Here is a 13,915-nt window from a genome sequence, read left to right as displayed (position 1 = left end):
GGAAGTTTAAAATGACTCATGGGACATTCAGTACATGTCAATCACCTTACATACAAAAATGGTGGTGCATGAAAAGCATCTACTGCAGAAGTTCACTACAGAACCGTGTACAGTCATACAGTCAAGACAGGTTTGGTCGGTTGATTGGTTCACTTCGCTGGGGATCTGCCACTAAAGTTTGGCTGTCAAATGTAGTTGGGAGCTGTTCACTTCGGTATGGTTTCCAGAGCTAGTGTCTGACTCCTTGCTTTGATCTGATATGTTTACACAAATCATTCCCCTTATTGCAGAAATTGCATAATACATTTTACACCCGCAGACGTACACACACACATACATGCACCCACACACATAATGTAAATTCTTCTCTGTAGAAGAATCTTTTTTTCTTCTTCTCCAATCGTACTGCTTAGATTTCTTTATTCTAAGTTATTGTATTCCATGATATTCTAAGTTATCTGCAAAACTGAGGTTCTCTTGTGAACAGGGCTGGTAAAAGCATAGGTATTGTCATGGCTCGTATATTCACACACGTATTTTCATGGTCTGACAGACATGGCATCCTTTGGTTTGGACTATGCTGATTCTGTCCATTAAAAATGGTTTGTTATCATTATTATTATTATTATTATTATTATTATTACTAATGCATTCATTTTTTATTTTTAGCGAATTATTCTTTCCACAGAAGAGCCTGCGTGCCTGTCAGAAATAAGGCCAGCTCTAATGGCCAATGTAGCTAAATGTGTCACCGTATGACAACTGGCCCAACGATTTCCTATTGATGGCAAAAGCCTATTGCATTGAACTATAATGGCTAACAAACATTTCTGAATTATTCTGCAATTTACATGGAGCCTTTCATTTCGCTTTTAAATAAATAAATAAATCTGCAAGCAATTCTGCCATCATGTAAGACTACATCAGCAACACTAAGCCATTCTCCATTATGGACTATTAACCCTAAAAATAACTCTGAAGTGATGAATTCACTAATGCATCAACGCATGAACGGTTCGCAATAATTGCGCCACTATTACAAACACTCGTTCAATCAAACGGCTTTATTCTGCAGAATTGCCAGAGAAATGACCTTCAATATTCGAAAGCTGCATTTCAGGTGTCACTAATAAGAAAGGTCACACATTATAGGGACGCTGCCTTAGAGTTATTATTACAGGAACGGTTATCTGAATAGATCTTAATGCAAGTAAACACGAGGGTCCACCTTCAGTGCCTTTGATTAGTCAAAACGCTCCATGAAACATTTGACATTTGTCGTTTTGACTTACCGGGAAAATGAGTATTGTTACACTACGCTTTTAATTCTTACGTTTTAGAAAGCTAGCTTGCTGGCACGCTGGGATTGTTTTAATGTCATGGAGATCTTCTCAGGGTTGAGCGACTCTAGGTGCCTCGCTGTAAGCACCCATTCCGCTGCTGCTATACGTCACAGCGGATGAACTCTGTTCGTTTAAAACAGTAGTGATTGTCTAGTCGGAAAAACGGATTTAAAAACCCTGCCACTACAAAAAAGAAGAAAAAACCCCAATTAATATTTCAAGAAAAATATACTAAAATAAAAAAAAATAAATAAATCTGGCTCTCTTAAGCTGATACAAACAATTTGCATAAACTACGGATGTTTAGCCCACATAAATCTAAGAGGTACAACGCATAACTAAATTATAAGCAACTATTTATTTATTTATTTATTTATTGCGACGTCGACTGGAATTTACAAGACTATAATCTTGACTATTAATCTTGTTTCATCGGGAAGCTCAATTCAGAATTGACAGAGGAACTTCCTATTGCCTTAACTAAACTGGAGTTGAGTAATTGTAAGGTTCAACGTTCCTCCGACCACAAAGCCGTCACTTCTTCCCAAGGGTGCCATTATTCAGACAGAGTAGGGAAACCGCGTGACAGTAATCACTCTGCGAGTGTGGGCTTGCTTATTTATTTATTTGTTTAAAGGTGCGGTTAATTATCGTTGGATCGCATCAGTCAGCAACACATTTGTATTTGCAATCCGCAAAACTCTACAAGAACACTCAATCACTTTTTAATTTCATTTATTTATTTTTTTTTAACTCCGGATTTATTTGGCTACGTCTACTGGGCTACCAGTCCCACTGGGCCACTTTGTAAGATCCTCTCCTATATTAGTACTCGTCAGAGGTGACTACGGGGCATGTAAATACTAAACACTTGGAGAGCATGTGTGATTGCGCGAGATGACCCAATCAGTCTCAGGTAATGAAAAAGAGGGGGGCTGGAGAGTTCCACAATAAAGTCGCCAAAAACACAAGAAACGGGTGACTGCGGTAATGAAAGAGGTTAATGACCCAGCTTCAGATATGGCAGTGTGTGGTCTGCAATTATTTATTTATTTACTTACTTACTTACTCACTTACTTACTTACTTGAACAGTGATAATTTGATCCACGAGTTGAAAATATTAGGCCTAGTTGCCCTATAGGCCTAAATCGAATGATGCACAAGCTTGTGCGAGAACATGCCTTGACTCAACAGGAGGATGCTTTGGCTATACTCTACAGTATATTTTACAATACCTGAAATATAATAAAGGTTTAGCGAAACAAGCCTACTTCAAGTTTGCTGGAGTGCTATGTTTTCACACGGGTACAGAGTAAGATGTTTAGTGTTAAATCAATTGGACTCATGTAGGCCTACTCCGTTAGAGTTGCATTAACACTGGGCATTTTACTGCGCATGCACAATGACAGAACACCGAATTAGACGCTCTTCATCAAAGAACTGTAGTTTTGATGATAAATCAATACCGCGTTTCTGGTCAACATCCCCACATGTTTGAACAAGTATTGAGCAATAGCGACAACAAAAGCATTGTTGTGGCCCACTAAATCTACAGCCCATCAAACGGATACGATGTTTATATACATTGGGCTGCAGAATCTACAGCTTAATACGTCAATAGGCTAAGTCGTCTGTATCCGAATCATATGCATCCGACATAGGCGTATTGGTGCTTAGGAGTTTTCTACAATGACATCAACGGTCTGTTGCAATCCACTTGGATATGGCACAACAAACATGTCAACCTCACAATGTGGATGGAAATTTAGTCTGTAGAGCTATTAGTATTGCTATGTCGCTCTCAAGTGGAATACTCACGCACACAGGCATAGCACACATACTGTAACAGAAGACATAGACTGCAATGTAATTGTCCTTTAGAGTAGAGGAGAGAGCTTAAGCAATTAGGCTATTATCTTTTCCATTTTCCAAACATGTAGCGTTCATTTAATCAAGCCTCGACTCTGCTGCTCTAAATAAAATAAAATCCTATCCGTTATTTATAATGACATTCTTTACAAAGCATGTTGCGGTTGTAATGAATCTGGGCCGTGGTCAGTGTCAAGTCAGCTGAGACAGAAAGGCAACATGTTCTTCTCTTGGAAATAAGCATCTTCTTTCCACAGACGTATTAAGCCGTGCTGATATCGCGTAGAGAGCCCTAGCTGGACCGTTTTTCAGCTGCAGTGCCGTCAAAATTATGTAAAAGCACATACGAGCATCAGTTCTCAAACTGGTTACTCTGAATGTTCCAGCACTACGAGGCGAGTAGCTAATGATACGCGGAAGGGGGCTGGGGCTTGTGCATCATGAGTAAAATGATGCTGCTAACATGCCAATCAATGTCACATTCCAAAGCACAATATAACATTCAAATTCAGAGGTTCATATTCAGCGAGCTAAACTGTGCAGGACTGCTGCAGGAGTCTGATATACGCCCACTCCTCTTCTTGACGAGGCCTTTGACAGTTTCACTCTACAAAAGACAATTGCGTTCTTTGTTCGTCAGTTCGCAAGTGGACTCATTATTGAGGGGTAGGAGGGAGAAGGGGGGGGGGGGTTGGAAGCGTTTTAAATGACGTGCACAGTTAAGTCAGACAATAAACATTTGTTCCTCACACAAACACACATTGCCCGAACCAGAGGCAAAAAGTAACCTCAACGGCAAGGAGAACGTACTCACCTTCCTTTGGGGGTCGTTTCACTTCAGCGCTTAAGTTGCAGACCTGCGCAGTTCGTAGCTGCGGAGTCAGGCATCCTTCCGTTTGGGGATTCAGAGGCAAGACAACATTGTTGAGCACGAGCGCATTTTCCGACTCTCCGTCGCCCAAATGCTGAGGGCAGGTGCATTTTGTATACACTATTCCACACGATTCCGCGGTTCCCTTCTCCGTTTTAAGGCAGTTCTCCAACCAAGTGCACAGCACCTGACAGCCGAACTGACTGGGGCTGGCCTTGTTCAAAACCAAGAACTCCAACACCGACTTTTGCTCCTCTTCCGTTTTCTTTTGTATCAATCCAGTATAATCGAATGGGAACACCCGGCGAAGCTGAACGAAATTCTTGTCGTACTGCAAAAATATATAAATATTCTTGGAATCACACACGTATACTATAGACTCATTACTTCTCAGAAGCTCGTTGATCTTCTCGTGCGAGAAATGATCAAACTGGTAAGCCAACAGAGAGAAGTTTGAGCAGCTCAGATCTCGCTTGTACAATTTCAGGTAGATGCTGTATTTGGTAGGATCAGGGTTCTCCAACGTCCAAGTACAGTTTGTGTAGTTCTTGGGAAACATTTCATTCACCGAGTAAGATCCATAGATAACCCCCTTGACCAAAGTGGAACACCAGAAGTCTTGGGCACCAGTAAATCCAAACATTACCAGGAGATAGGTGGAAAATATATAAATCAACAGGTTACGAATAGCCTTCATCCTATGTCATTTGGCCTGCAAAAGGGAGATAAAAAAGCAAGTAACACACTAAGGGATTTCCAAGAAATACGCATAGAAGTCGTGCTGCATTCAACTCGTGCTCCTTTAACAGATTACCAGCTAATTCGTAGACAATTTATGCCCGTAGTCCCACTAGTATGTTACAGCTCCACAGCCCAAACCATCAATTACTAGACAGAATATATTACTGGGTCTCAGGTAAGCTGCAGTGTAGCAGAAACCAACGTCTCCCTTTTTCCCTCTGAAGGAATATAACTAATTTTGGGCAAACATTGCCACCTTGTGGTTCCAATCTTTAAAAAAAAAAAGATTACAAACCATTTTCAAGAACTCCAGACAAGAGATCAATATAGCTTGTTTCACTAAATTATTTGCCCCAGTGATTTTTGTCTGAAGGGCACAAACATGCCACCAGTGGGGGAGTAACGGATTTGTGAGCTACCATTTGTACAGGAGAACTTTATATAGCCGAGAGTGCGGTTTTTAAAGAACGTTTAAGGAGAAATTTAACTGCATATATAGAATGGTGTGAGTGTGCGCGTGTATGTATGTGTGTGCGTGTGTGAGTGTGTGTGCGAGAGAGAGAGAGAGAGAGAGAGAGCGCTTGGGCGATGAAATACACTTGCTGTCTTATTTGAATGCAGGGCAATATCGACAGTCACCACCGCTGGACCCAGGCAGAGATGTTTTATATGAGATCACGAAGGCATTGATATATGTATATATAGCATATCACTGCAAATGTACGTACAGTAAATATTGTCATGTAAAAAATAAACAGGCAAACAAAAATAAATAAAAACAGACAATTAGCTTTTACGAACACAGTAAAGCTTTATTTCTGGTTATTTGTTAGGCTTGATTGATCGAAGCTAGGAACACTACTTTTACTTTAACGGGTTGACGTCGCGTAATAATCATAATAATAATAATAATAATAATAATAATAATAATAAAAGGTCCGTGCCCATGCCATGTAAACTCGGATTTTAAAACCGATTTTGCCCGTTGTCTGTTGCTGCAATGTATGAACCACCCTCGGCCTGTCTTCACGAACATTTGACAGCTGCTCTTGCTCTTCCATTCTGATATTTTGTCAGATATTTTGGAGTACGTCTCACACAGTCACCAAGTAGACCCTTTCACCGAGTAGTGTGCTAATTCACGCCCAGACCCCCCCCCCTTGACAAACACACACTGGTACACACGCATGGATTTTTTTTTTTTTTTTTAAATAATGGAGAATTTTTCATCATTAACAGGTAGCTCATGATATTCGTTACTGGTCATCATTCCTCAGTCTGATAAATAGATTTGGACAAGTACCATCATTTTTCCGAGGGGGGGGGGAGAGAGAGAGAGAGAGAGAGAGAGAGAGAGAGAGAGAGAGAATGCTATGCGATGTCCTGATTGCATTAATCCTGCGGGCAATGCAGCTGCGCAGTGTCACTGTGTCGTGTAGGCGTTGAAATTATGTGTAAGGAAGGTGTCTTAAAGTGCAGATATTCTAAAAATTGAGAACTGAGCATTTTTTGCAGGAGGCACAAGTGTTTGGATGGAATGTAATGGTCTACATTTGGTATCTCTTGCGTTCCGATATTACGATGCCGACCGATTCTCGTCTTTATGTGAGACGCGTTTTATATGGGGCGCAACACGCAGCCTCCCAGCACATTCTGACGAATCCATCCGTTGCGCTTTATCGCTTCACATTTTCAGCGTGCATTGAGAGTAGGAAGCGAGAATGCTCCTTGAAACTACTGCGACATTTTAGCAACACTGAAATCGTGTACGCGGACACAGCCTATAGGAAATCGCACGGAATCACCACAGCTAAAAGAGAACATGGTGAATGGCTGAACAATATGTTATCACTGATAAGTTATTTTGAGAGAATAAGTATTAAAATTATGAAAGGAAACCTCATTCTGGCTCGAAATTGTTGAAACCTAGTCGGCGCCAGAACTCCATTCTTTGCTGTTTTTATATAAAACGCACAGAATTTCACCTCTTAACTTCCCATTAACCCTAGAATAGTGTATGACTCCCAGACACTGCATCGCCATAGTTTAAAGCTATTCGCCCGAAACAGTGAACCATGCAACACAGATGTTCCTGTGTTACATATTAATGCAACATATTAACTTTCCAGCTAAATAAATGCCAGAAACCGACGCGGTGTAGGTTGGTGTCTTGGGCACTTGTCTATTTCAATCTCCCAGGTCTCCGATTTCTCTCAGACACGATGCAGTATAATAATAATAATAATAATAATAATAATAATAATAATAATAATAATAATAATTACCTTACACTCCGGAAACTATGGCTATTTTTCCAACATACTTGCACACATCCTTCAGAAATAACAACAAAATGTGCTGCCTTCTTGCGAATCAATACTTCCCATTGCCCACGATTGAAGTCCAGTGCAACAAGACGGTCAATAGACGAAAAAATACGTTAGGATCCAGTCGGTCTCATCTCGCTTCTTTCTCCCACAAAAAGGGAACCAGTTCGAGCGAACGCCACACCAATACCGCGATAAAAAGAAATACAAAAAGGGTTGGAAAGCTATTTACTGCGCCGCGAATTAAAGTAAGCAGAACGAGAAAACACAGGGTTGCACCAAAATACCCTAACAAAAAATGAAAGTGAAGGTATCAAGATGGGTCCTCTACCCCCAGCTTCTCCTCTCTCCAGAGATATTAGAGACAGGCAGCAGGCAGACAAAAAATCCTTAGCTGATGGAGGGAAGATGTTTGAATACTGAGTATAGAGAGAGATAGGAACCGCTCTCTCGCTTGCTCGCTCTCCGAGCTTCAGGACTGGGGCTGCAATATCACGTCACAGCCACTAAGATAAAGCACGTATGGACGTTTTTCCCTGCGTCTGGTACCACTTTTCCCCCCTTTGCCTCGCATCCAACGCCTTCATTTCATTGAAAATCAAGGCAGAGGGATGTTCCCATGAACTGGACCCTCCGGTTTTACATCCTACTCGACTTATCGCGTCGAGCCAGCACTTTGTTCGCCGCCTTTTTGGGACTACCTTGGTGTTTTGCAGAGGTTTGCAGATGGCGCGCGGGATGATGAAATGCGTGTTTATCTCCGATACTTTCAATGGAATTATCCGCCTTCAGTTTTTTTTTTTTTTTTAAGAAGAATTTTCTGTTCAAATGTACATCATACAGTCTATTATTCAACAACACGTATTTATGTGTGTGTTGGTTTATCTCGCTGCTTTCCAATTATAAGCAAACTTAACTGAAACTTATAAAATGGCCAAGTGTGTATTAAGGATTGCGCTTTTTTTTTTGTTCTACGCTCTGAGGAGATATTGGCTACGGAGACTCAGTTAGGATCGTAAGCATAGGCTCCGTCAGATTTGCTTAAGGGGCTGTCTGTGTGGCAAACTGGCTCAGTGGAAAGCGTTTTGGTGCTGAACTACAGCGGCAGAGTTGCCGTTGACATTCACATATCCGCGTCGCAGGATGCAGTTTGAACAACAGGTTATTGCTTATTTTCTCCAACATTTCATTCGCTGGCAAAGCTTCGATGGACTGTTTACCTTCATCTGGAATCACGATGCCGTAGGCAGGTTATTTGATAAATATACAATTGTGTCGTTTCCCTAATACGACTTGGTGCTTAACATCCATTTGCCTTAATACATTAAAACGTCTCAATACACCAGAGGATTGTGTTCGGTTTAAAAGGCTGTCCTGCTCAAAGAAGATACGACATGACTGCTCTCTACCTAACTGACAAATGCAGGAATTGTTCTATTCTATTTATAGCAGGCTACAATAGGAACAATCTTTTAAATGCTGTGCCTTGGCACTCATGGATAAACACCTCAACCGACGAAACCGGCGTATTAAAAAAGAAGAAAAAAACACACAGAACACAAGTAAACGCTGATTTTAGTTAGCAATGTTTGTATCCACACCAATAAAGCATTATCGTGCACTTGTGTTATTGTGTGAAGCAGCGAAGACAATGGAGAACACGCGTTCTGTAATCTCACTTCATTCTGCACCTATCCAAGATCATATGAAATGAGTCATGTTCTCAGCTCTTCAAGCTAGTGTTAAAATAACAAGAATAGACAAAGACTTACAGACAATATTGCAGGAGTCACAGTCAAAGTTTAATTTTAATACTTCCTATCATTTGCACTCTGAAAGTCAAACATGAAACACTGAAATTGATTTTTCTTTTAGATGGCTCATAAATAAAATGATATGTGTGTCTGTGTGTGCATGTGCATATGTGTGTGTGTGTATGTAGTTTTATTCCTTTAAACAAAATTCTGTTCTGTTTTCCAGAATTAATTTTTAAAATCCACAAATCACGAAACAACCCTAATTTGTTTTTCAATGCATTTTGAAATATATTTGGAATACTTGGGAATATATCTGATAAATTGTGATTATATTTATCATATATGTCACATACATTGGAAATACATTACTGAAATAATATGAAATATTTATGAAACCAATTTTTACATATTTTGCCAAGTATTAGCAGCTTAAAATATATTATAACAATATATGCACATTTATTTTTGATTTTATGTATTTTTTTTGCCATATGGGAAAGACATTGCAGCCAGACTAAATATGGACCTGAAGTTATGAGGTAGCCCCATGTCAAAGGTGTGTTGAAAACCACGGAAAGGGAAGAACGTGGATCACAAGAGATTGCTGGACACTGTGTGCTTCTGAAGAGCGAGACAGTTGAAAATCACAAAGGTGTGGATTTTCTCTCCTGTCTTCAAGTGCAGGCGCTAGAAGGGAAGAGGTTGAGAAAAAGCATCAGACACCTACATCCAAAAGCCACTTGCACTTCTTAACCAAAGCGTTAGGGTCGCTGGCTTCACAAACAGAAGTCAAGAGATTGCTTCAAAGGCACTAATGGACGAGGCCTGCGGTGGTGTTTCTTTGAAGGGGATCTGTTTTCGTTGCCACCTCACCTTGGCTAAGGGTTCGACTCGAAGGCTTGACCTTGTGGTCGGTCACAGGCGGATAGAGGGCGGAGCTTTAAGGTCTTGATCCACAAGCGTTCACATCCCTGGAAAAAAGGTTCATAAAGGACCAATACAAAAACGGAGATCGATGGTAGCAATGGGGGAGATGTTTCCAAGGAATCCATGCGACTGCATTACATATCCGTAATATGACTGTGTTACCATGGCAGCATGGCAGCCACTGCTAAATGCATATATGTGATAGCCCCTGCGCTGTTATGGGTCTGTATGTGTTAAAGCCTGTCCGCTTAGTGCCTGTGCGGGAGCGGGGACATGGCCGTTTTCCTGTGTTTTGCAGTAGGGACCCTTGCTTAAGAGAAACCTGAACACGGAGTCGGAATCCAACCAGCATGGGGAGCAAGGGCCAGCATGTAGGGTGACTCATGTGTGAGGTTTTTTATTTTATTTATTTTTTGCATAATGTGGGCTAGCACATACACACTGTATTTGTCTGAGTGTGGATGTGTGTATGGTTCTACTTGTGTGTGAGTGGGTGCGCGTGCGTGTGTGTGTGTGTGCACGTGTGTGTGTACGTGCGTTCGTGTGTAGTTGTGAACGTGTGCATGCGTGTGTGTGTGTGTGTGTATGAGTATGTGTGTGTGAGCATGTGCATGTGTGTGTGAATGTGTGTGTGTGTATGTATATGTGTGCGTGCGTGCGCGTGTGTACGTGCATGTTTGTGTGTGTGTGCGTGCACTTGTGCATGTCTGTGTATGAGTATGTGTGTGTGAACGTGTGTGCATGTATGTGTGTGCATGCGTGTGTACATGTATTTGCGTGTGTGTGTACATGTGTGTGTGTGTATATGTGTGTGTGTGTGTGCGTGCACGTGTGTGTGCATATGCGTGCGCACATGTGCATGTATGTATGTGTGTGTGTATGAGTGCATGTTGTGTGCATGCGTGTGTGTGTATGTATGTTTGTATGTACGTGCATGTGTGTATGTTCGTGTGTGTGTGTGTGCGTGATGTGCGTGCGTGCACATGTGCATGTGTGTGTGCATATGTGTGCATGTGTGTGTGTGTGCATATGCGTGCGCACATGTGCATGTATGTATGTGTGTGTGTATGAGTGCATGTTGTGTGCATGCGTGTGTGTGTATGTATGTTTGTATGTACGTGCATGTGCGCGTGTCTGTGTGCATGTATGTGCATGTGTGTGTGTATGAGCGCATGTGTGTGTGTGTATGAGCGCATGTGTGTGCGTGTGTGTGTGTGTGCGTGTGTGTGTGTGTGTGTGTGTGTGTGCGTGTGTGTGTGTGTATGAGCGCATGTGTGTGTGGGTGTGTGGGATCGTGGGATGTGCTCAGTCGGTAAGTTGGCGTGTGTGTGTGTGTGTGTGTGTGTGATGAGCGCGTGTGTGTGTGTGTGTGTGGGTGGGTGGGATCGCGGGATGTGCTCAGTCGGTAAGTTGGCGTGTGTGTGTGTGTGTGTGTGTGTGTATGAGCGTGTGTGTGTGTGTGTGTGTGTGTGTGTTATGACGTGTGTGTGTGTATGAGCGTGTGTGTGTGTGTGTGTATGAGCGTGTGTGTGTGTGTGGTATGAGCGGTGTGTGTGTGTATGGCGTGTGTGTGTGTGTGTATGCGTGTGTGTGTGTGTATGAGCGTGTGTGTGTGTGGTGTGTGTGTGTGTGTGATGAGCGTGTGTGTGTGTATATGAGCGTGTGTGTGTGTGTGTGTGCGTGTGTGTGTGTTATGAGCGCGTGTGTGTGTGTGTGTGTGCGTGTGTGTGTGTGTATGAGCGCTGTGTGTGTGTGTATGAGCGTGCGCGTGTGTGTGTATGAGCGTGCGCGCGTGTGTGTGTGTGTGTGTGTGTGTGTGTGTGTGGGATCGCGGGATGTGCTCAGTCGGTAAGTTGGCGTGTGTGTGTGCGTGTGTGTGTGTGTATGAGCGTGCGTGTGTGTGTGTGTGTGTGTGTGTGTGTGTGTGTGTGTATGAGTGCGCGTGTGTGTGTGTGTGTGTGGGATCGCGGGATGTGCTCAGTCGGTAAGTTAGCGTGTGTGTGTGCGTGTGTGTGTGTGTATGAGTGCGCGTGTGTGTGTGTGTGTGTGGGATCGCGGGATGTGCTCAGTCGGTAAGTTGGCGTGTGCGTTCTGGTGCTGGGAGGGAAAGGGCCTCGGGGTAAGATGCTTCAGGCTCTGCGCAGCGAGACTGTGAGTCACCATTCTACCCAGTCGTTTACGCATACAGCCCATTGCCATACACTGCTCTCTTCGCTGCCACATAGAACAAAGACAGGATCTGACTCCGAGACCTGCCTACACACAGCTCCTAACAGCACGCAGTGCTTTCGTCTGACTTGCTGACAGCCATCACAATAACCTACACATAATATGGCCTTTCCACAAAATAATCTCATTGTTATTTTATTTAACTATTTGATGCATGCCCTCCCTCCCATGTCCCATTCAGAGAATAGTTGCAGAGTGGTTGTTATGTATTACATTTAACGAGAATGCTAAGTCTAGCATATAGGGGAATGAATCACGCACTCCATTCACACGCAGTACTGTATCTGCTCAGTAAAGACTACATCGTCATTTGATTATCGGGGTGTTTGCGGTCACAGAATTATGAGGTGATCACACGTTTGAGGTTTCATGGGTGAGTGAGTGGGTTGGATTGGGGGGGAATGTAACTGCTAATATGTTATTAGTAACTTTAAATATTTACATATTATTACATATTTTAATCTATGATATCTGTAGTTTATATGTGAATGCCTTATCATGCTAAACATGCATTTTTAGCTAAATAAATTACATATTTCAGCTTTATTCTTTCCAACGTTGATTTTGGTAGAGTCCCACTGAATATCATGTCCTAACACGTTACTTCATAATGACCACATTTACCCCTGTAAAACAACTGCTCAGTTATTTTAAATGACTTATATTGTAGCTATTGCCAAGCACACTGTACAATAAATACATTTGATATCTCACCATAGAGAGGATGCAGCTAGCTTCACAGTGCATTCTGATCATTGGATCTAGTCAAAAACTTTGCAGTAGCTACTGGATTTCGAATTAGCAAACCAATTTTCCGAAACACTTCAATAACATACAAAGGACACTACACAACTGAAAAATAAGGAGGTAGAAATCAAGTATGTATTCCCCGCTCAAGCACCAGAGACAAGGAGTACCACACTCTGATGTCAGAGCACATTCTTGAGGAAGAAAATTTCTCTGCTACGAAATGATTTCTCTCCTTCCGATATGTGACTGCTAAAGGAAAGGGAAGCATTACAGCATGTCCAATTTTAGATTTTAGGTTTGATCGCCTCAAATGCATATGTAGAAATGTACTTCCGCTTATCTCTTTCAATGTTTCAATGCATCATTGTGAAGATACATAATTCACCAGACAGATCTGGCTGCCTTTGCGGGTCCAGCAGGATGTTGGCCGTGACAAAAATATGCAGGGTGTGTCTGACAACCCAAAAAAAAAAAAAACTTGAACCCTAGAAGGGGCGTCTACCATAGTCTTCCTGTACTTTTGGATTTGTGCTTCGGATGCAGTGAAGACACCTGAATGTAATGAGAGGAGCATTGTGGGGATGGGTTTAAGTTGGGGAGCTGTTCCGGGTGTTCCCCTGCTGGAGATGGGCAAGGATTCTTTCCTAAAATGCTGTACTTTGCTGACAGCACCATTGTTCATTTATGACCTGTATCCGAGCAAGGCCTTCCTTCGCCTTTTTCCTGCGACTGCCAACTGTTCCAGAGTCAGTGTTCTCGTCCCCCAAATCCTAACTCAATAAATGCGAGTAAACGGCCTGTTTTAAATCTGATCGGGGCTTTTGATTTAACGGCTAATTTCGCGGACTCACTGAGTCAGTTTGGAGATGCGTAAGAACGCGCTTTGCGGTACGATGGTTTGTGAAGGACGCATCGAGCTTTTGTTTCAACGCCGAAGCGTGTGGAGGCGAATATGCGCAGAATGGATTATCGCGTACTTGTGAGGACGGGAAATCATTGTACGCGTTGCCAGGGGCTGCATTCATGCTTTGCCTCCATAGAAATCACGGTTACGTGACACAGCCCACATGCATCCCGCGGGGGAGGGAAGCAGAGATCAA

At 42.4% G+C, this 13,915-nt stretch overlaps 1 protein-coding gene across 6 annotated transcripts in view; it reads right to left on the bottom strand.

Moving 5' to 3' along the window:
• adgrb3 (adhesion G protein-coupled receptor B3) overlaps positions 1–7,821 on the bottom strand; it is a 202,591-nt gene extending 194,770 nt beyond the window's left edge. For 4 of the 6 annotated variants that reach the window (XM_064316721.1, XM_064316722.1, XM_064316725.1 and 1 more), the window contains exons 1-2: positions 7,111–7,649; positions 4,028–4,796 (exon numbers count right to left, since the gene is read on the bottom strand). In XM_064316721.1, coding sequence (XP_064172791.1) covers positions 4,028–4,781 — 754 coding nt within the window. In that variant the 5' untranslated portion in view covers positions 4,782–4,796; positions 7,111–7,649. Of the gene's footprint in view, positions 1–4,027; positions 4,797–7,110 lie in introns of all 6 variants that reach the window. The other 2 variants (XM_064316727.1, XM_064316723.1) reach the window with 2 other exon arrangements.
• Between the last annotated feature and the right edge of the window lie 6,094 nt (positions 7,822–13,915).

This window comes from Anguilla rostrata, chromosome 18 (assembly GCF_018555375.3).
Source record: "Anguilla rostrata isolate EN2019 chromosome 18, ASM1855537v3, whole genome shotgun sequence".
Classification (NCBI taxonomy): domain Eukaryota; kingdom Metazoa; phylum Chordata; class Actinopteri; order Anguilliformes; family Anguillidae; genus Anguilla; species Anguilla rostrata.
This window is presented reverse-complemented; position numbering and strand designations above follow the sequence as displayed.